The sequence below is a fragment of the Pogonomyrmex barbatus genome, unplaced genomic scaffold, assembly GCF_055798465.1.
Source record: "Pogonomyrmex barbatus isolate J1 unplaced genomic scaffold, ASM5579846v1 scaffold17, whole genome shotgun sequence".
In the NCBI taxonomy this organism is placed as follows: Eukaryota; Metazoa; Arthropoda; class Insecta; order Hymenoptera; family Formicidae; genus Pogonomyrmex; species Pogonomyrmex barbatus.
Genome location: NW_028297113.1, coordinates 3,485,368 through 3,509,205, shown reverse-complemented (window position 1 = coordinate 3,509,205; position 23,838 = coordinate 3,485,368). Strand labels below are relative to the sequence as shown.

The 23,838-nt window shown below is 45.5% G+C and overlaps 1 protein-coding gene across 2 annotated transcripts in view; it reads left to right on the top strand.

Annotated features, from left to right (window-relative positions):
* The window catches only part of LOC105431167 (roundabout homolog 2), a 96,789-nt gene that overhangs the window by 6,101 nt on the left and 66,850 nt on the right, over positions 1 to 23,838 (top strand). For both annotated transcript variants that reach the window (XR_016138773.1, XM_011645196.2), the window contains exon 2: positions 17,780 to 18,088. Coding sequence is in view for 1 of the 2 variants with exons in the window: in XM_011645196.2 (XP_011643498.2) it covers positions 17,780 to 18,088 (309 nt within the window). In the remaining variant the exon portion in view is untranslated. The remainder of the gene's footprint in view (positions 1 to 17,779; positions 18,089 to 23,838) is intronic.

Sequence of the window (23,838 nt, the reverse complement as noted above, 5' to 3'; positions counted from 1 at the left end):
ATTTAAATATTATATTGATGTGTTAAATAATAATACACTATGTTAATATTTCAATAAAAAAGAAATCTTGATCTTAGAAGTTTGTTACAATTAACATAATTTTTATGATAAAAATAACATAAGTAATGCACAGTTATCTTTATTCTTGTATGTTAGAATAATCGACATTTTCCTGTGATTTTTAACATATTTATTAAGTACTTACAAATTGTGTTACTCCAACATATTTTTCAAATTATTTTAATAATTTTATATCTGTTTTATATCTGTCAAGGTCAATTAACATAACTAACATGCAATTCAATTTACACATAAATATGTAAATTATTTAACACAAAAACTTTAACCAGCAACATTTTTTTCACAAAATACGCAAATTTTTCAACTATGTTGAATTTGATACGAGTATTAGTTTTGCTCAACTCAAAGCTAAAAATCTCTTAGACGGAGACTATAATACTCTTACGTATGAGAATATATAGTCTTGATTTAAGACAAACTTTTTTCTGTGTACACTCTGAATAATTTAAATCCCACTGTCGCGATCAATTATCAGCTTGGAGCGCTTCTCGTTTCTTGTCGAGCGGAAATTCTGACCAGACCCGGGCTCGCGTCGCAAGTTATACTCGTCGCCGGGTCGTCAAAGGTTACCACGGATGTGCGGTTAACAACAACGCTACGGACGCAACGGAGGGAGACGAGACTTCTCTCCGTGAACCAGTTCCGACTTTATCGATGCACCCGCACTCTCGGGATATCGCGTACGCGGCCGGCGAAACAAAAACGGCACGCGGATGAATAATTTATGATGAAGACAGCTACCACTAGGTTGCCGACTCCTCTCCTTCTCCCCCCCCCTCTCTCTCTCTCTCTCTTTCTCTCGCTCATCCCTTCTCTCATCGTGTCAACGACAACGAACGCGGACGCGCACATACGAATAATTAATCACCATCTATAGTAGGAATCTAAAGATAGTGTTTCGCGACTGACTGACGTGTACATATGGTCTTTGTTCCGCGGTTCGCTCGGCGCGCTCGTAAAAACTGCACGTGGATAATACCGAGAGTTTCAACCGCGAGACAACGGTATGGCCGTCTAAAAAAAGAGTATCCCTTCCTACTCTCGTCGATGAAAACGTTATTTCGCGTAAAACGCGTCCGCCCGCGTGCGTCCACTTCTTTTTGCGCGACATTAATATCCGTGATACGCAATTAACCCACGGGCATGTCGAACGGCGTGACAAAGTTTGATAAAGCTCGCCGTTTACTCGAGCAATCTCGTGAATTCGCTCGTAATCGTCGGGGATAATGATCGAATTCGAGATTTGGTCTGGAAATGAATTAAATTTTAAACGAGGCATTTTTTTTTTTTTTTTTTTTTGGAAGATTTCAATGCGATAATAATAGGTTCGACGCGATAATAATAGAAATCTGAAACGTATCTCGGTAGAGCCACCTTGTAAATCGCATCACGCCCGGCCAGCTCGCGTAATGATAGATATTATAGATCGATCATATTCCATATACGGTCTATAGAAGTTATGTATAGTCTGAATTATGAAACAACTGCCGTGTCCACAGTTGCATTCACGTTACTGATTAACTTAGTTAGTTAGATCCGTTTCCATTCCGTCCGAGCGAGAATAGGAAATGGACTTGATGGAAAATTATGCTACCTTCATTGTTGAAGAGTAGAATGTGATGTGGACTGTAGTGATTACCTCGATGTATACATCTATTTGTTGTTGTAGTTCAAAAATAGAGCACACGGAGAGTAATTGGAGAATGTTTTTTCCATAGTTATTTACAGATTTACTTTTTGTCTATGTCTCTGATCTGGAACATTTTTCAGACGTATCTCCAGCTCTATATTTTAGAATTTTCGAATAATGAAATTGTGACGAATATAAAATCTTAATAAATAATTCAATTTTGAAATTTTGTGCTATTAAAGCTAGCTGGAGAAGTCTTCAACGAGGCAAAGCTTCAATCTTCAAAATGAAATATCTTTTAATTATAGATTTACTTATATACATGTTTAACACAACCATTTTTAATATTAAGTCTCATATATATATATATATATATGTGTATGTAAGATTTTTAAGCTAATCGAAATTTGATGCGAAGCTTATTCGAAATAATTTAACGAGTACCAAAAATATGAGCCAAAATCCAACGTTTATAATTAAGAGAGAGACAAACTGGAACGATCATTTCCAACTCGCTTTTTTTCCTGACAAGACTTTGTTTGAAAAACAAAAAGAGGAAACAAAAATAAATAAATAAACGAACCTTCTCGAAAGGGTAGATTGGAACGTTTACGTATTAAACCGTTGGATCGATTAGGTCACTATCGATACGCTATCGGGGAATTCGATGCAAATCTTGCGGAACACCGTGTACCATGAATACCGAGACACGAGAATGGACATGGCGAGGCAGGCAGGGGTGGGGAGGGGGGATAACGGAATGGGAAGGCAGTACGTTGTCTTTCGCATATTGCGGCGTCCGCGAGAGGAATGTTAGTTACTTCGTCACACACTCGACCCGTCCCATCGCACCTTAGCACGTGTGCGCGAGTGCATCGAGCACTCCAATGAGATATGCAGCATGTCGTTAGGATGCATTCTCGCATCCGACTCTTTCTTTTTCCCTCTCTTTTCTCCTCTTTCCTTTTTCCTCTCTCTCTCTCTCTCTCTCTCTCTCTCTCTCTCTCTCTCTCTCTCTCTCTCTCTCTCTCTTCTCTCTTTCTCTCTTTCTCTCTTTCTCTGCTCTTTTTACTCTCCATCTGCCATTCGCACTCGCTCGCGTCGCCGGCGAGGAATCCGAATGAAGACTAAAAAGGGCTGATCAGAACTTGCTCGAAGGCAAAGCCCCCCTCCCCACCCCCTCTCCCCGCTGTACCTTTCTGCCACGGAATGACAAGTGACTTCGCGTTATCTTTCACGGGCCACGACACGTACGTGCAAAGATGCGCCGGTGAATTCGGGTCCTGGAAATTAATCGCGGAGATTACGTGTTCGGGAATCGGAATCGACGGCGTTATGTATCACTTTACCGTCACAGCGTGCGTCACCGATATATCAGGCCGAGAGATCTTTTTTTAAGATTCTCGCACTGACTTTTTTCTCGTTTCGGTCAACGATCTGAATTTTCGATGACATACTTTTGTCAGAAATGTAATTAAAAGTTGAAACGCTTTTAATTATTTTATGGGAGATCAATAATTTTTATATTTTTATCCAGATATTTCGAGAAATAAGATTTGATCGAGTGATACATGACGCATATCGTGCGCGTATATTAATAAAGACGCCGTCTGATCACGTCGGGCCTGGAGGTCAAGGACCTTGACATCACCGTCGGTATGATGGTTAAAAAGTTGATGAAAACGCGATTTTACGTTTCACGACGTGGTAGTCGTTAAATAAACTGTTAGTGCAGTCTAGCGAGCGCACGGTTAAACTTTCCCACCGCAAACATCTCCGTCGTTTCTCTCGTTCGGGATTTAATGGGAGAACGAAGGTGACGGACTTTGAAGGGCGCGTGGATTTTCAGTTATTTCATACGGTACAAAAGCGAGATTCAGCGCGCTTTAACCGTGGAATGTAAAACAGCGTCAGGGACTTCGCACCCGCTAGTACGACAAATCCGAGAATGTAAAGCAGCGGCGGCGGATCTTGTCTCCGCCTTGGGCGCGCTAAAGCACCTAGTCGTAGTCGAGGAGGACAAGAAAACGTCCGCCTCGTTTATTTGACGCGTCCCTCTCCCTCGCCCTCCCCGCTCTCCACCCCTCCCCCGCCGCCGGTAATTTGATTTACTCGTAATGAGACCAGTATTTGCACTGGCAAAAGTCGGAAATGTACACGGTAGCTTTTATTAAATGCGGCCATCAAATTTTGTTTCAGCGCAAAAAAATGTAGTTTTCCCCTCTCTCCGCGCCACTACGTGGCGTATAATACGCGAGAGAGATACAGTTTCATAATTTTAATCAACTTTGTATTAAGGCGGACCTACGCTATCCGCGCTTCAACATTAATTCAATTTCATGCCTAATTTCCGCGATATTTAGCGGCAAATTTTCCAGCGTTCCGGGCAGCATCGTATTATTTCCGAAATAATTGCGAACGAGGCGCTCTCGCAGCGCTCCCGAACGGCGCGGCGATTTTCCACGAGCACGCGCTTTTGACTTCCCACCAATTAAAATGGACCTTTGGAAAACAGCTTATTTCCAGGCTGGAAACTCGCCGCGCGAGTTACGATCGTTACGGCCGCGCTGCGCGCTGAAAGAAAGCTCTGTCTAAAGTAGCACGCGATTAGGGCGAGAGAGGACGAGAGGGGGAGGAGGAAGCGGGGAGGAAGAGCGAGAAAGAGCGCTCGTGACACGTATGACACATCAAAGAGACTAATTTAACGAAACGAGGGTACGGGACCGGGATACCGCGACGAGACGCGACAGGAATCGGCTGTTCGCGGAGCAACAGCTTACGTTTTGTTGCCGGTCACGCGTAACGACGACGACGACGACGACGACGACGACGACGACGACGACGACGATGATGAGCGACCGAGAGATCGCAGAAGATCGCGCGCGATATATCGGACAAAGGAGTCCGTTGTTCGCGCGCGTTGCAGGCCTTCTTTCCTCGCCGGCTGAGCGCCGAGATCCGCCGAGATGTTTTCTGAACTTCGCCCAGCAGAGCCAGAGAGGCACGGCATGAGAGACGTGAGAGCGCATTCTCCCTCCTTCTCTCTCTCTCTCTCTCTCTCTCTCTCTCTCTCTCTCTCGTTCTTAGCCTCTCTTTCTCGGTTCTCATTCTCATTCTCTTTCTCTCATTGCGCGCTACTCCTCGGCGAGAGGTATTTCCGTCAGAGTAGCTCGCCGTCGCGTTCCGAAAGGGCGTATTAGGTCCTATTATTTCGCGCGAGTACCATTACGGATATAATACCGCGCCGGCCTGGCCGTCTCTCTATCAAGATCGAGCGCGTACACAGATGGCCCGTATGAATGCACCGAGAGAAAGAGAGAGAGAAAGAGAGAGTGGTAGTCGCGGAAGAGAGGCACAAAGGAAACCGGCGCGACGGCCTGAAAATTTCAGCGCGGTTAGATAGAGATCGCGGCAATATCGTTAAGCGAATGCGTAAGTGTAAACCTTGGTTGTCCGCGCGGTCCATCGATCTGTTCGAGCGAAGGGTCACGGTTTCTCTAAACCGAACTTCCTCCGCCGTAAAAACTCGAACGTTTTCTCTCTTTCGGGTTTTTCCCACGCATTCTCGAGATCTCGAGTCTCGGATCTCTATTCGAGCAAAATCCATTTTGAACGTTCACTCGCGAGCGACTCCACTGTACGTTGTAGGATGTGTGTACCGTCGTGTGAGCCGTCGATTTTCAACGTCGAGCAGCTCCGTAATTAAGCGTCCCATTAACTTTTCCTATGACGTTGCGGCGGAAAGCGATGTAATCCCCTCACATGCCAGAGAGATATTCCCGCGTGGAAGGGTAGGAGAGTCCCGATATTCCGGGATCATCTTATTACAGGCGCTATTATACTCTGTCGCTCGCGATTAGGGCTCCTTTAATATTCGATGTTGCGCGCCGTTCTGTCGCGACAGACAATTTCGATGCTGGCACACGCGGCTGGCTTTAGCCGGCTTGGCTGGCTAGTTGGCAGGCTGACTGACTCTCTGTCTCTCGTCGCGTCTCGAAGAGAGAGACAGAGAGAGAGCGTCTTTCCCGGCGCGGATACAGCGCGGCAGGACTCGTGAAAGATGTACGGCCCGAAGGTGTCTTCGACCCCGTTAAGTTCCCTTTCTCGGCCGTAAAGGCCGAAGATGTGGGGTGCGAGAAGAGAATCGCAAGGGGGAAAACGCACGATCGATAAGAGCGCCTCGTAAGACAATTTCTTCTGGGGCGGCGAGATAGCGAGACAGAGATAGATAAAGAGAGAGAAAGCGAGGGGGGGAGAGAGAAAGAGAGAGAAGCGGCTTCTTTCCACCCATCGCCATTTTAGGTACAGGTGTATGCGTGCGCGCGCACGGAAAGAGAGGGTGCGAGAGGAGCAGGGTGGTAGAGAGGCTCGGCGAGGGCGAAAGGGAAGAGATGAGCTTTCCTTCCTCCCCGCGCGACGGGAAAGGGGCCCTTTCCCGAGAAACGATCGTGCGTTAGTCTCCCTGAAACGGTCTTATTTTTTTATAAGTTTCGGCGACCCCGTCGAAGGAGATCCCCGTCGAAGGAGATCCCCGTCGAAGGGTGCGCGCCGCGAGATTCCGTCCCTTCGTCAACGACCTAACGGCAACTGTACGCACACAAGACACCCTTCCTTGGAACGTGACTGCTCCTTATACCGGGTGATTTTGCTATATCGATCGTTTGCGTTCGTCGAGACGTAACGCACAAGAATAAGATGCGAGAGAAGCAGAGAGGAGATCGATATAAATATAAAATATATAAATCATTACATAGAAATAAATGTAAAATAATATATAAGGTATATACAGAAATAAAAAATTTTTGTACAAGTTTTTTATTACAAGTACAAAAGTATCACCGTGTATAGAGGAGAAAACAGAAATCTTTTCGTCCATTTACAACGTTCGTTTACAACGTCCGCGTACATCGTAACTACGATTATTCGCAATGTTAAAGCGCACGTGTCCGCCTTCCAAAATTTCTCGTCTCTCTCTCTCTCTCTCTCACAGATTTATTATTTCATCGCGCGTTAGTTGCGCATTTGGTTCTGTCTCGGGCATTATTGTGCTCGCGATCGATGAACTTGAGCACGGATTTAAAGCTCTCGAAGCGTGTACCGGGTATCGATAATACGCAATCGGAGGGTATTGGTATCCGTAATACGCAATTGAGTACGGGTACGAGTATTTCGAAGCCCATAGTAGGCATCGATAATCGATATCGGGTAGATATCAACCGCCACTTTGAATTCTTTTGACTGAAGTTTTGCAGTTTTTTATGCGCCCGTCGTACGGTCGTAGCTCGATTTGTGCGACGCGCGTATTTGACTTTGTAAAACAATATTTCAATTAATCATTTGCGTGATATCGTCAGCCAAAGTACAATGAGTCGCGTTGCGCGATGGAGATTCTCTTTTTGCCCTCTCTGCACTGTAAATAGGCGGTATCTCCCGAATGAATAATTACATACGAATAGATAACAAAATCTCGCTCTCGTTTTTTCCTCTTGTTTTTCTTTCTCTCCTTTAATTTTAAAAGAATTTTAACGAAAGAGGAGACCTCGGGCACACGCTCTTAATTGTCAAATTAATCAACGTTACATACTTGACAGTTATTCCCATTTTTCTTATCTAGAATTTAATCACGTGCAAGCATGACGTCTAATTAACTTTTCGAGTGTCAGTTTCTGCCGCCAATTTTCGCGCAAAAAATGCCAGACCGTTTTGCAGTGTGGTCAGTTTAAGTATAAATATTTTAACTTCTCTCTCTCTCTCTCTCTCTCTCTCTCTCTCTCATTCACTCACTCACTCACTCACTCAGCCCAAGGCTATGAAATAACATCGTACTACGAGCCCGAAAGAACAACGTCAGCAGCTCTGGCATTTTCCGCAAAAATTCCAGTAGAGAATTCCGATCTTTCACGAGAAATATTACCCTCCGTAATGTCGATTATCGAACGCCACTTATAACCATTATTATTATTATTATTATGATTGACATAATGTTATTAACTAATGGAGAATCGATTTAAAACAGTAGATTTATACACTGTTATAGATAAATGATTAATTGCATCATGAAGGATTAATCTGTAACGAGATAGATTCGCTGACAGATCGATAAAGCGAAAGCAATTTTTCCAAAGCGGATCTCCCGCTTAAATCTAATTGCGCGCGACGCGCGGTGCATTCCGCCGCTGCCGCCGCCTTTTCTTCCGTTCTCTCGTTCTCGGAGAAATCAGCCCCGTTCGTTAGCGGGGCGACGTAGCCGCGCGACCGTAATAATTTCAGACGCACAAAAGAAGATAACGATCGAGAAGTGGAGCTAACCCGGAGGCCACCGAGAGAGCCGCCGCCACCAAATTAAAATCACACTAAACTACCGGCAACGTCGTAATTAAGTATTTCTGTGGCAAAAGATCCTTTGGAAGCCTGCCGAGAGAGAGAGAGAGAGAGAATTCTCTCTCTTTCTCTTTACATCTTTCTGCCGCTTCCATTCTACGATCCCCCCCGGTGCACCCACGCGCACGCACACGTGCGTGCGATCGCACGCGCACGCATTTAGCTGGCGGAGCCGATCCTCTCTCGTGTCTCTCTTTCTTTCAGCTTGCGCGCGCGTGAAATACGCGCGCCGAGTCATCGCGCAACTATTCCACCATCTATGGTAGCCACTATCGCCGTCATCGGGCGCATAAAGAAAGGAAGAGAGAGAAAAGGAGACGGAGAAACTTACTATATACCGCCAATCTGCGAGGGCACTCAGAGTGTCCTCCTTCCCTCCGTAGATCGATCTAACGGCTGGCTCGCCCGGTCTTTCTTTAGCCTCTTCCCACTTCGGATTCTCTTCCCCCGCGGCACAGAACAAGGGAGGAAATGGCGAATTAGAGCGAATGGGAATGATAAGCGCCACAGTGAGAGCATGGGAGAGGAGAGGTGGGACCGGAGAGAGATGGAGAGAGATAGCGGGCCGGAGCCACCAAACCCCGACGGTAAATCAATACTGACATCGCGGTCGTGACGCCATACGCCAAGTCATCGGACGTACAGCGAGTAGAATGGCTATTAAGACTAGCAACGGCCGACTGGCCGTTGGGAAAACACTCGCTATATCGCGCGTATCATTATTTGAAGATTAACGTTATGCTCGAATCGATTACCTTGTAGTACGACTTTGTCCCCGCGCCCCCGTGGGATGGCTCCAAATGTGGCTATCGGCCTGAAATTTTAATGCTGGATCCATTGACGAAATTTCGAAAGGCGAATCTCATTCTCTCTTCCGGCCTAATTGCTAATCAGAATGACAGGAATATTTTCTGGTTTTCAATTAAACAATAGAAATTCATAGGCCAGGAAGAAACATGTGCGGAATCTACATGTTTGACATTACTATTCTGCCTATTCGCGAGATAAAAATGACAAAATTTCATTCGCGTACGATATTCAGAGAATTCAAGTCGCTTGAATCATCCGGATATTCCAATATCAGGCCCAGCGATATCCAAATATCGGAATACGTCCGGAATTCGGAATTGCATTTGCGAAACCCGGTAGCGCGATACCGTTAGATACGCGAAGTGGTATACTAGTATTGCGTTACGATTCCGCCGGAATCCACGAGACGCGGGGAGAGAGAGAGAGAGAGAGAGAGAGAGAGGGGGAGGGGGAATGTCGGCTTTATTTCTATTTTATGCCACACGGCCGCGCACGCCGTATTTCGGCTCTTCTCTCCGTGCGGCCTATCCGCTTTAAAAAGTTATCGATTGCCGTCCCTCGCGGCGTAAAACGCGCGGAAGTGCCCGGCGCCTGTTATGTACCGACAATGAGAATATTACGTCTCCGGCTGTCGGGAGTCGCATACGCAATTCCTTCCTGCCGGACGGGATATTCCCGGCTGCAGCCGCCGCCGCTGCCGCCGCCGCCGCGGCCGGCGCCGTACGTTTTCGCCACGGGAGATGAGTTCGGTTTTTATCCCGACGGTAAACCTGAAGAGCTCTATTGTGCCGGACGAATCAACCCTCCATTGAATCGCGCTGCCTTCCGGCAACAAATCAACTAAATACAATAAATCGTGCTTTATTAACGAAATCCGACATTTTTGGGATGTCTTTCTTTCGCTTACGACGAAACAACCGTAATATTGCCGCGCAAAATAACATCGGGGATTGGATTATAAGTTAATTCCCGATGTACATATCGAACTTGCTTGTTGAATATTACAAATGGCTCGATTATCAGATAAGTTGAAGTGTCCGGAGACAAATGTTACTATTTGAGTCACAAGTTATTTACGACTTACTTCAATATTCGCATATCCTAGCTTTGGATGAATTATTTATTGAGATAGAGGAAACTTGGCATCTTAAAATTATGAATTTATTAAAATTTTCATTTTCATTTTTCATTTTTATTAAAATTAATATTTATGGTTGATATCAATGTAAAAATAATTTATTACACGTACTAGTTAATGCTTAAAGCAGAGACTGCATCTTCAAAGTTGCACTTTTATGATTACAAAAAAAATTTCTAAAATCCTGTTAGTAAAGCAAGCAAACGACAGACTTTCGCGACATAATCCTGCTGTTTGAAAAATTTAATTTACTAAAAGATCTTAAGATCTTCCATAATGCATGTTATTCGCGGAATTATACTCGGTATTTCGAGCCCGTCGTCCGTCGAGAAACGGCCTCGAAAACGTCGAAGAGATCCATAAAAAGCAAAGCCACACCCCGTATATATCGCCCTGTACCGCCCTGTACAGGGCTCTCGGTTGATACATGCGAGAAGCTGAAATAAAACGAGAAACCGCCTAGGGGCGATTTAGCGGCAGAAGAGCCACGAGCGAAGACTCCTTCCGCTCGTCGGCGAAATATGAAAAGTCCGTAGGCGGTTTTAATTTCACCGCGAACACCGCCATTGTTTCCCGTCTCTCCGCGACGCGCGGCGAACAAAAGAAAATCGCGCGCGCGGAGCCCCTGGCGAGGAGCGGTGTGTGTTGGGCGCGCAGGGCTTGCTCGAGAACGCCGATAGAGTCTGCGAGATAGGGGTAATCCCGAGAAAAAGGGCCAGCTGAGTCGACTCGACTCGACTCGGCTCGACTTCGCTTCGACTCGTCTCGACTCCGAGCCGAGTCGAGACGAGTTGCCGGGCGCGAGAGAGCGGCATCCGAGCGCGAGATACCGCGCGCGGAAGAGAAACCTCCCATAAATCACGTTATTTAATAGATCATCACGGCGATGACATCTGTTGCGACGTAGGTGTAATGTAATTACGCGCCGCGAGCGGAGAAGAGGAGAGGAGACGCGCGCCGAGGGACGGAAAACAAAGTTTTCAACGGGTGGAGGGTCGAGCGCCGGAATTAAAATTCGCGCAAGAGTCGATTTTGTAATTTCGCGTCGCGGGACAAAGCGATGGGGTGCGAACTTCGAATATTGTGCAACGGCAATCGGCGAACGTTTCGCGGGCAATTGCCGTTTAAAATATAAAAAACGGAGGCTAATAAATTACATTTTCCTGGATGTGATTTTCCACAAGATTATTATCCAAGTCACGAAATTAATATGTATTTGCATTTGATATTTTATATTTTACCACGTGATAATTTAGGATATTTTGGGGAGGGGGAGGGAATAAAAAAAAATGTAAAATAAAAACGATATTCTAACAAAATACCGAAAAATTAATCAAAATCGGCGGGAGAGGGGGCTTTGTTCGATCTCTTCCTCCCCGTCACGCGTTCTGCCTCCGAGCGGTACGTATTTCGTTTTAACTCGGAATTGATGAGAATTGTTGGTTTTGCGAATTCGGAGCGTTTAATAAAATCAAAGCTAAATGTTTTTTTCTCTCTCTCTCTCTCTCTCTCTCTCTCTCTCTCTCTTTTTACAGCGCGAACGCGATGCGAATTTTACGTCTACGTATCACAGTCCATGTCTCAAATGCGAATGTAAATGATGGATGGTATAATACGACGACGTGAAATGAGGGTATAAACGATGGATCCGTTTATAATTGCAAATTTCATTTCGTGTTTCCATTGTGTAAAACTGCATTATTCTGCGCTTATGCAATTGGGCGCGTACGTACGTCAAGCAGTTCTTTGTTAGGTTTAATGGCGCTCATCGATTTTCGTTGACTCTCGAGCAATTTCTCGTATATATTAATGCCAATAGATAGGACTCTTCCTCTCGTGCGAGCTTGTTCGGGACAAATCAAACTCCGTGGCAAACGGGTCTCGGCGCGCGCGCATTCTCTCTCTCTCTCTCTCTCCCCCCCCCCCTCTCCCCCTCTCTCTCTTTCATAACATACATAGACGTAGGAATGTATTCTCTATCGACATACCCCTTGAGGATGGGAATGCGGCACGGGACTTCGATTTCCAGTTAGTTAGGGCAGTTGCGATTTAAATGGCGCCATCGGAAATGGAGGAGGAAATGAACAACGCGCGTGTTACATCCACGTGGTGAGTTTTCCAAGTTGCCAACGTTGTTATTGCCCGCGTACGGGGAGACCTCCGGAGTTAGAAACCCGTGTTTAATTCTTCGTTTCGATCGCTTTAACTTTCACGGCGCTCCGTAATCGCATTAAATTTAATGTAGACACGTTCTACTTAACGCCGAATAACAGAGCGGAATTTTACGCCGTGCGTTTTACGACACGTACGGAAACCGCCCCGTGCTATCGCTTTTTTTCCCCTCCCTTCAATTATCCAACTTGTAGACTTCTTTTGAAGACGCGAAGGAATATCAAAGCGAAAGTTTCATTACGTATTTATGAAATTTCGCGTGTGAGACTTTTAAAAGACGTTTTTAACATCTTTATTAATACACCTCCTCGGATTCTTTTCTTAAACGTTCTCGAAGACCTTGGAATGCTTACGACGCATATGCATATCCTCCATACAACGACCCCGCGCCGAGCGAATAATCGGTTAACGTTCCGAACTCGGTCATCGATGCATAAATTATTGGCGCAGTCACGCGGATCAAGACGAATATAGTCGTTACAGCCTTACATCTAAATCCGTCTAATATTTAACTTATAGTCCTCCCCCGTGAAATGAACGGCGGCGATTTTCGTTCTTTCCTCCTCGAGTGATATCTCCGAGTAATGTGAGATTGAAATTCTAACGACGGACGGCTCTTACGCGAATCGCAAGACGGTATATTTCCCCCGTGAAAATAAATTCTACTCTATTTTAACGATTCGAGAAGTACCACACCGATGCAATTTATTGATAAATACGACGTATACATACATATATATATATATATATATATATATATATATATATATATATATATATATAATACGTGACCAATATAAATCTTCCACGTTGGCGTAACCTAGCGCTATGCTGATTTATAGATATCGAACGATTCGGCAACGACAGAAATCCGATTATGGCGGTGCCGGCGGTGTTGCGCGAGAGTTGGAGGGGATATCGCGTAATTTCGTGGATTCAGAGTCGAAACGGACCGGCGAAAATTCCGGGGTAAATTGATGTAACGTAAGTTATTATCGTGTAAGTCAACCGCGGATTGTTCCCCGGGTAACGCGTCGTTACGGACGCCGTTCCATTCCCGGGCTACTTTCCCGCGGACGAGGGGGATCGGGGGGGAGGGGGGAGGGAGGAGTCTACGTGAACGGAGCGTAGTTTGTTTCGTTTGCATATAAAGCGCGTATCCGTTTTCTTTTCGGAAAATACTCGGCGCATGTTACCGCACTATAACATGCACCTCTGAATAATTCAAACAAAGGATTAAGCACGGTGCAGCCAGCGTTGCGCCCGACCGGATGTCTAACCGATGTTAAGAACGGCATTCGACATCCCGGGCACATTCGGATCCTCGTTTAAATTTTACGCGGACTTAGGAAACATTACGTTAAACTACCCGGGCATCCCGTGCCGAAATATTTTGGTATGCGAGACGCCGCGTCCGTAAGTCTTCGGGCACGTCACACAAACGAAATTGTAATTAAATGAAACGTCCGCGAGCGTAATCAGCCGAGGAATAATCGTAATCGATGAGTAAAGGAATGTATTTTTTTGAGAATGTCGGAACGTTAAATACTCGGCGAGAGATCGTTCGACGATTCGACGATTAATCTCCCTCGACGATTAAGAGACAGAGTTTTTTCCCGAAAGAATCGGGATTATCTCGCGTTTTACACGAATAATTAATTTCGCGTCTGTATAAGCAAATAAAGGTGTACTAAGGTCGGCGCACTGTTTGCGTTAACCTTGCACGACGAAACGCGCGAGAGAGAGCTAAGTGAATACACAATGGCAACGAGGCGAATGACTAGTGAATATGACGCCTGGTTGGCCTTCTACGGCGCACACACGCGCGCGCACACACACACACACACACACACACACACACACACACACACACGATGTGCCCTAGTGATAGCAAAAGTGGAAACTGGTGGTATGATAATGAGTTGCAAACAGTATACGAACCTCCTCGTGTGTCGCTTACGGGGCTCGTATAGCAAACGGAGGCCGGGCAAATTGCGCGAATTACCGAGACATAAAGAGGCCAATTTTAACTCTCGACGATTTAAATTTAAAGGTCAATTGCTATCTAATCATCGAAATTACACGCTTAAATTTGCTACCGGATCAGCGATAAATCATATCGCCGTTCCTTATCCCACGCTGCTTCGCTAAAAATTGCGAGCGAGGATTGTACAAACTAGTCAAACTAGTTTGAAGGTACAAATAGCTGGATATCGTGTAACCCTTCTTGCTTCTGCAAGCAAGAAGGGCTTAAGCGAGTTCTTGTGTTACCGAGCTCCCTTTTTCATCATCCGCGGTGCGCTTTTTGATTTGGCCGGGGTCTCAATTTCTTACACGAGCGAGGCTATATTGCTGAAAAAAGGAGAAAACGTCTGTAGTCTTTATTACGGGCTAATAGTGGGTACATCCGTATAATTTGCTTCGTCACTTTTCTGCGTCTCTTGTACTCTCCTCTTTACTCGCATTAGTGATCGGGAGATTGCACCTGCGCTTCTCTTTTATGCTCGTGAAAATAATCGGATCCGCTAATGCGGCACTTACGAAAAAAGCAAAGAGTCAATTTTAATTATTTTATATCATCCAAGATTCTCCGTTGAAAGTTCTTTTTGTAAATAAATATTAATTAAATTAAGTACTTGTACTATTCATCTTTTTTTTTTTTTTTTTTTTTATATTTTAGGTGGAATAAAATAAACGACACTAGATTGAAATCGTATAATTAAAAAGTAGATATTTAAACTATTAATGAGCGAATTTTTCTTTGTACAATCAACATATTTTAAATTAGAACTAAAATTACTAGCTGGACAGAAATTGCATGTTATAAAAGACACATTTATATTAAAAAATATTAAATACAAAATGTAATAACTATATTAATAACTGTAATAATGAATATAAAAACAATGATATTAAAAAATAACAAATATATAATGTGTGGACAAGAACAATTGAAACTCGAAACTCGATGTGCTACGTGAAATAATACATTATAAATTATAACATAATAAAATTATAAATTTATTCGCGTAATAGAATACGTTTCGGCTGCAATTCGAACCTTTAATACACAATCTTTAATACACAAAATTTCCCGAATTTCGAGTCAACCATGACAATATTTGCATCACCTAATCGGTTATTTGTTCAGTACTATTCTCGAAAAAGAAAAAAAATTTATAAGCGTCTCTCTCTTATCGTGCATAGTATTGATTCTCCTTGTACAAAAGCCGAGCATGGGATTGTCGGTTCCTTTTAATCCCACGTGTACATGAGCAGGCACTTCGCGGAGGAATGCCCCGACTAGACACGGTGCGCCTATCTAATAATGCGTGTAACCACAGGTAATCCGAGCCACTATCGATGACTAATACTTGCCTGCCTCGTGCTCCGCTCACACCGACGCGACGCGACGCGACGCGACGCGCCGCGCCGCGTCGCGTCGCACTCCGCTTCACGTAACCGTATGCACGTATGCGAGCGAACGCGCACGCATAATGCATATGGACGTTCGGCGAGCGACATACACCACGGCGAGCCGAAATCTCGTGGCACGGAGATAGGACGCCAGAGGCGGCGATATTATCAAATTATATACCTGCACTACGTATACACCGGCGGCCAATAATTCATCCATAATTCAGTTATCTAAATAGGACACCCGCGCCGCGCGAACGCGCGCGCGCGCGCGCACATACACACACACACACGCGCGCGCGCGCGCATAGGACACATGTGATTTTCGCGCTGGCTGTACACGCGCGCGCGCGCGCGCGCGTGTGCGTGCGTCAAAAGCGCGCGGAATGTATGGACGTATACGTACGCGTCGATCTCTGGTCGCCGTGCTAGAGCGAATGGCGAAAAACTGTCGCGGAATTACCTCATCCGTTGGACGGTGCGGTCTTGTTGCAGTTTCTATCGAAACGCGTCTCTCGCGCCGCTATGCATCGCGACGCTACAGCAGGTAGTGGTTTGAAAATTTTAAGTTTAATTATTTTATAAGTTACTTTGCGCATCATTACTTTGCGACCCATTATTTTTTTTTTTTTTCCATGTTCTGTATCCGTATAATTTACTTGAGAGATTTGGGCGGCTTCTGTGCAATCTCAAAATTGAAAAGCATACTTTGAAAATGTTCTCGAAAAATGGAAAAAGAGGGAATTTATACGATATGGAAACCCGCAAATAATTAATATGATATGATAACCAATATAATTGAAAATAATTATTTTTACTTCTCCCGTCGTTTTTACGTCGCTGTTAGATTATTCGAGTTATTGTGATGCATAATTCGTATGTCCGTTATTTATAAAATGTCACAGCGAGATACTATATAATATTAGCCCAGCCGGAAAGCACGTTGCACAGTGTGTCACGGCAAATCGGTTTATGATTTGTTTACAGCGCGTTGATGAAAACACATGTTGTATCGCATTCATCAATAAATCACTCCCACCGTTCGCGCATAAAAACGAGAATAATTGAATTAAAATTAATTAATGCTAGAAATGCGATCTCCATATGCGTCGCGGCCGTCCTGCATTATTTGCATTAATTCCTAGTAATGCGATTCTATATTATCGCTAATTGCGGTGACTCGGTAAACATGTCGAATTGAGTTTACATGGATTTAATGCTATTGCGTTAACATAAATTACAGCTTGTATTAACATAGTTTTTACTACATAAATGCAAGCTTTGCATAATTTTTCCCTTTGCGTTGGGCGATGCGCAACGGGCATTAAGCACTGAAAATTTTACGAGGCGGTGCTTAAAAATAAGGCGGACTGAAGCCGGATTTAATTTTCGTTTCTGAGCTGGTTTACGACCAGGTGTTTGAAAATTAACGAGATCGCGGTGCACCTTTGCGCAGTGCCGTCCCATACAAAATTGAAAAAGTAGAGAGATGGGATAGTCAACGTGAAACACAAGAAGGAAATTCATGGCGTTCGCGCGGCGAAGAAAAGCGCTTGATCGCGTGAGTACATAAACAGCGGCTTCGTGATATTAATATTGGCAAGACGGTAGCTTCTTCGGAAGATTAATATTGGCGACGTGCCAATAAATTTATATGATCTCGTACAAGTGGTGTACGTGGTGTCTCTAAAGGAGGGAAGCCGCCGGGGGGATAGTTGCTAGACGCGAGAAATAACGGGAAATTTATGTAAACCTTTCCGACAAGTATCGATTAGCATAACTTAATGATGAATATCTTTGTAAACAAATTCAATACATACATTCCGAGATGAGATCTATTTTAAAACTAATGCACTTGATATTTTTTTTTTTTTTTTGACAAAAGATCCGATTAGAATTTTTCGTAGAAGCGTGACAGAAACAGGTCGAAACGGGCCATTAATGTGAACGTAATTACTTCCCGCTCGCGCTTATTTTTTATTTAGGACGAAATATAATTCAACGTGAAAAAGAAGCGCAGTGCCGCGCGTCGCGGCGAAAATATCTCTCCGGTTGAAGGGGTGAACTAATTAGATTGCCAAGACGACACGACACGCCGCGCGCCGAGAGAGATCCGCTAAAGAGTCTCCGCTACCTTTTTTTGCTTTCAGGACAGCTGAAAAGTCCACGGATAACCGAGCACCCGTCCGACATAATAGTCGCGAAAAATGAGCCGGTGACGTTGAACTGCAAGGCGGAGGGTAAGCCTCAACCGGTGATAGAGTGGTACAAGGACGGCGAGCTCGTGCAGACGTCGCCGGGGGACACCAAGTCGCATCGGGTCCTACTGCCTACGGGATCCCTGTTCTTTTTGCGGGTGATGCACGGCAAGAAGGAGCAGGATGGCGGTGTATATTGGTGCGTCGCGCGGAATAAGGCCGGATCCGTCCCGAGCAGGAACGCCACTCTCACAGTCGCAGGTAAGAGATCGCCGATCGTCTTTTCTTGTCTTGTTTTTTTTTTCTTTTCTTTTTTTTTTTTTGTACGCCCGGATTACGCCCGGACAGCGTATCGGACCACGGGCGAGGGGAGACCACTCGTTAAACTCGGAACGAATCCCCGTGAAACGGGCTTCTCGCCTCGAGGAATTCCGCACGGCTCCCCCGAGTCCGTCTCTCGATCAGACGATTTCGCGAAGAGCGACAGCTGAGGCAGAATCGCGAAAGCGGCATCGACCGGCCGACACTCTCTCGCGTGAACCGGCGCAGTGTGGATTAGCCGTTGTTGATTAGCGATTAAGCGTTGTCCATGTCGGTCCGTAATAATTATTTCCCGCGCAGCTGTCGATTAGCGTAATCTTGTAGCCGTCGTTGAACCGATAAGATATATATATATATATATATATATATATATATATATATATATGCAGATAGCGCGACTCTCTCTTTTTTTTTTTCTTCTGTGAAATTGTGCCACCGATCAGATTCATCTTTCCACGCTCGCGACGAAAACATTACGCGTTCACGGATGCGTAAAACAAAATGTTATAATTATTCAGTTGTAACGTTCTTTGTACGTTATCACGAAGATCAAGCGCCGGTAATTTTTCAATGTCGGTTTACAGTCCAAGGGATTACTAGTTGATAAATCGGTTGAGTTAACAAATCGCTGAAGCATAAAATGCAATTCATGTGTAAAAAAAGGGCATGCAAGCATCAATAAACGTAATTTTATACGAGACGGTAAAATTCTAAAATTTTATATACGACTTCATAATTTTACGCGGTGCATTTGCTTATCTCGAAATGCCATTCGTCACAGTCCTCTCCTTCCCTTTCTTTCTCATACTTTTACGATAATCTCACGTACACGTATTTCTCTTCCACTCTTTATGAGATATGTTTAAATAATAGAGATTAATTTTACTTATATTAAGCAACGCGCCGTTGAGTTTCACGGGAAGACAAAATATTTAATGATTACTTCTCGAATGCGTCTTAAATTACAGGGAGGTAATTCGCTTTCTCGCGTTTACGTTCCAATTAAATAATTACGCGCGAAAGCTGCGCAAACGGCAGCGGGGCGAGCGCTTCCGTAACGCGTTTATCGGCCAAATTCCGCGCGGTGCATTTCAATCTATTCTCAGCCGTGTTAACAAGGGAACGAATAAACTCCTCCCCCGACGCGCGGTGTCTGACGGCAAAAATGGTTGTTGCATCCGTGCGCGAGTCTCTCTCTCTCTCTCTCTCTCTCTCTCTCTCTCTCTCACACCTCGTTTACTCGCTCGCGAGGTTGCGAGGCGGCGCAGGTGACGTCGGCGGTGGCGGTGACGACGGGCTGTACGACAGGCGAGGAGAGACGGTGTGTCGGTGTCACACACGAACGAAAACGGACACCCCGTATGTACGGGCGCAGGAAGGAATAACCGTGATTTATACGGGATAGAAGTCGACTCCTTCGACTAAAACGAGCCATGTTTGTTTAGAGGCGATCGATATCCCGGGCGACGCACCCTCGCCTCTGCCCGTCCGTGGTATATGCCCCGTCCGCCTGCCTGCCTGCCTGCCTGCCTGCCTGTCTGCTTGCCTGCTTGCCTGCTTGCTTGCTTGCTTGCTTGCTTGCTTGCTTGCTGGTTGGTAACGACCGATTCGCTCGCCTCACCTCGCCTCCGCTACCTACGAACCTACCCGACGATACGACACCGACGCCTGCTATACTGGCGAAGAATGCACTTCGCTCCCCCGTGTCCGTGTGTGTACGTAACGCAGGCGAGCCCGAGGTCCCTCTACGTCCCTCCATTGTGGTCTCCCTTTTACGCAGCATCTTCTCCCCGCGTCGTCTCGCTCTCGCGCTCAGGCTAATCCCGATTATGATCTCGAAGAAAAGATGCCATACAAATTGAATTAGTGCCCCGGAGTCAATGTAGCGTTTCTGGAATCGCCCGAGTACGCCCGGAAACATCTGTGTAACTCGGCCGATTTCCTCCCCCGCCCCCCCCCCCTCTCTCTCTCTCTCTCTCTCTCTCTCGGCGTTATTGAATGTCAGGTTATTGAATATCCGAACGTTTCCCGTCGCGATTGAATCGTTTCCATTTTTATTCCCCGATTTCGTGGAATCGTATATTTTCACGCAGTGGGGAAAAAAAAAGGAGGTCGAAATGCGTATGACTGTCAAGGAGAAGAGGAATACTCGCGAGGAGAATCGCGATCGTGTACGCGCGCGCGCGTCGCATTACGAAAGATTAAGAACGATAATGGAGAATCCCGATAATGCGAGAGCGGATCGCGCACGTCGCTTCCATGTTATTCCCTTTTCCGTGGGCTCGTTATTTCCAGTCCATATATATAACGGACTGTGTGCGTACGCGCGCGCGCGCGCACGCACGCACACACACACACACACACACACGCACACGTGGATGCACCCGCGCGTTTCGCGTTTCGCGTACGCGAGCATCGGTTACGCCGATGCATCCGAGCTTCGTAATTTATAGAACACGATATCGCTCGTTAATTGCTTATTGTAATACGCGCAGCTATCCGTAACGTGCATTTATGCGACAGCGCACGTTAAATATGCAGCCGTAATGGGAGTGCTTAGCAAGAGAGCGGACCGGAACGCGCGGCTGTTCTATCTCGCTGAGCTCCGGAATCTCCAGAATATTGATATTGCGTCACAATAAAATTTCTGTCGAGGCATCCGTGTGCCGTAATTATCTGGATGCCACAACGTGTAGGGAGTTGAGGAGGGACGGGGGAGGGCCGGAGGCCTCTCCGTGCACGCGTTCGAGGAAGTTGAATTTGCTCTCGTTGAATCAATCCTCATTTTCTATCATATTAATACAATACATGAATCTTAAATCTCTCCGGCACTAATTATCAGCGTGTAAATTGAACGTCGGTTTAATCATTAGTAATAAATCAATAATGAAACCGTTACATAAAATAACCAGCTACGATTATTATTTATGCAATGAAATTAATTTCATAAAAGAGTAAGCATTTGGTTCGTCCTGTAAAACAAAGGAAATGGATTCAATGAATGGGAAATTAATTCAGCGTTATATAATGGATGTCGAAACTCTTCTTGTCTTGTACAATTATATAGTCCACGAGAGATGCTTCGAGTCTCTCTCTCTCTCTCTCTCTCTCTCTCTCTCTCTCTCTATTTTTTTTCTTCCTGTTCTTTTTAGAAAGAACGGTGACCACGAGGAGACGTGAGGATCTCTCGCCTCGTCGCCGTTCGCCTCCGTTGCAGTTTTAAGCATCGCGAGCCTCGCCTTTCTCGGTAACTAGATTCGCCAAGTAGCTGGCTCTCGCGCCCCTTTGTTGTTTTTGCTGCGGCTCACGCCGGTCTCTCTTTCCCTCTTCTCTCTCTCTCTCTCTCTCTCTCTCTCTCTCTTTCTTTCTCTCTTTCCCCCCCTCATTCTCTCTTTCTCCACCCCGCACTCGTGCTCTCTCCGGCTCCTAGTAATATAAATAGGCCCCGGAGATCGCCACCCCCCCCGACCCCCTCCCCTTTTCACTCTATACGGAACGCGATCCGGCATGCCGCGGAGACAGGCGGACACAACCCGGGCCTATCGCCATATAATGCATAGCTTACCGCGTTATAATGGGAGCTTACGCACAATAGTCAAGTACCTCGCTCGCCCATAAGGCCCGGCCATGGGCGCCGCTACGCCCATGTTTTTTCGCGTGTAGCAACACGGATCTCTTTTCTGGGAACCTGTTAGTGTATCCCGAAACCGGTTCTTTTTTTCGCCTTTGTATACACTCAAACATTTCAAAATGGAATGTTTCGAGAAACATATATATTATAAGGCTTAAGGGATTATAATATATTTATATCCTTTTGACTCTATTTTCGCCGCGTTATTGTAATGCCACTGTATATCTATTTCTTATTCTACCGTGTAATGTTGTTTACGCAATGACGTAATCGTTTGGCTTTCTACAAATTTGCATAGGTACCGGTTAATAATGTACATTAAGCGACTCCGTCGTACGCTGTCTCCCCAAATAACGCAAATATTATTACATAATGTTGCTTCTGCTTCTTGATAAATGGGCCTGTCATTTTGAAACCTGCTAATACCTTCTATTGATATATACGTAGTTTGTCTACGTTCAACATCGATGAGCAATTTATCGTCAATTTATAAAATATGCTTACGTGCAGCCCCGTTTCCTTTCTTTTTTTTAAATTAAGTAACATATTTATCACGCTGACAGTGATTTATTTCTCGGCTAGAGAATTATTAAGAGCCCTTTAAAGCGCTTTTCGGTATAAAGCTGTTGCGAGTCCGGAATCATTTTCGTGTATCCGAGAAACATGACAGGCGTGCGGATGACCTAGATATATTTTTAAAACGATAGAGGAGGATGATCCCCCTTGACTAGTAGCTGGATCATCCCTAGACGACAGGGCGCGACGCGCGGTGCATCAAGCGCGACGTTGCATCGCGACGCAAGATGTACTCCGCGCTTCCAAGATGTCGTCTTCTCTAACGGGAATATGAAGAAATGTTCTCTCTTTTTCTCTCTCGACATACCTTACAAATTTATAATTGGCTTTGGCTGAAGTTCGCGAAAGTAAAGCTAAAATAAAGAGAAACGGGAACGGAAATAAAGCTCTGACGGGAAAAGAGTCCGGTTTTGAAATTAAGTAAACCCGGCGAATCCCGAGCTCCATAATTATCGAAGTTGGAACATGTCGCGGACATGAAAAATGGCGACTTTCGTACTTCGCGGAAACATATATATAAGAGAGATGTGTTTTAATTTCGGATGAAAATTTCGCCTCCCAAACGGTCGGAACGGCCGAGAAAAGATAAAGAGAGGAGCAAGATCTTAATTCATGTACTTCGACGTATTTCTTTCCCCCTCCGGGTATACATCTCGAGTTTGAAGCGTTCCAACTTTACGACATCTATATCCGTTGAAGTACAAACGAGCCGAGGCTCGTGCCAAAATTCGACGAACAAAATTGAACCGTTCCTCCTCCTCCGAGAGATAAATGCGACTGAATTTTGACGGATTAGCACAGTGACGGGCGAGCACTTATTCCCCTTAAACGTTATCAGAGGGGGATTCCATTCTCGGATTGTTTATATTAACGCGACGCTATCGCACCTCACGACGTCGAAACTGTCGGAGTTGGCGGCGGGCCTCGGTGAATGAGGGACAGGAGGAGGAGGGAACGGGAGAGGGGTCGAGAGCGCCAAAGAATAACGGGAGAAAATGAAGATAAATTGGAGTAAATAGGTGGTAATAGGTATAATGTCGCTGCTATTTAATCTTCATTAAGGCTAACGTGCCTCTGCCGTCTCCTCTGGCTCGTCTCGCGACGGCGATATCGGGACCGTCACGGGGACAGATACGTTTTTAGTGGAGCGTCGCTCCGGGTTCGTCAGCCCCCGATGTGTACGTCCGGACGAGCGAACGGATGATTGTTAAAAACTGCGCGACGCGTCGCCGCCGGCTGATTATTCGCCGGACTATTGAGATAATAATTTTGCAGCCGTGCGACAACGTCCGGATGTGACGCGGCGTGTTTGTCCTGCCAATAAAATGGAAAAAGCTCGAGGGGGATTAATGAACGGGTACCGGCGAGGCTCCTGTTCCGCTCGACGCTTTCACGTGCCCTTGGTGTCACACTCTTGTGTGGTTTCACACGTTGCGTCTTTGCGCGACAACACAGTCAGTCCCTGTCCGATAGCTTCTGACAT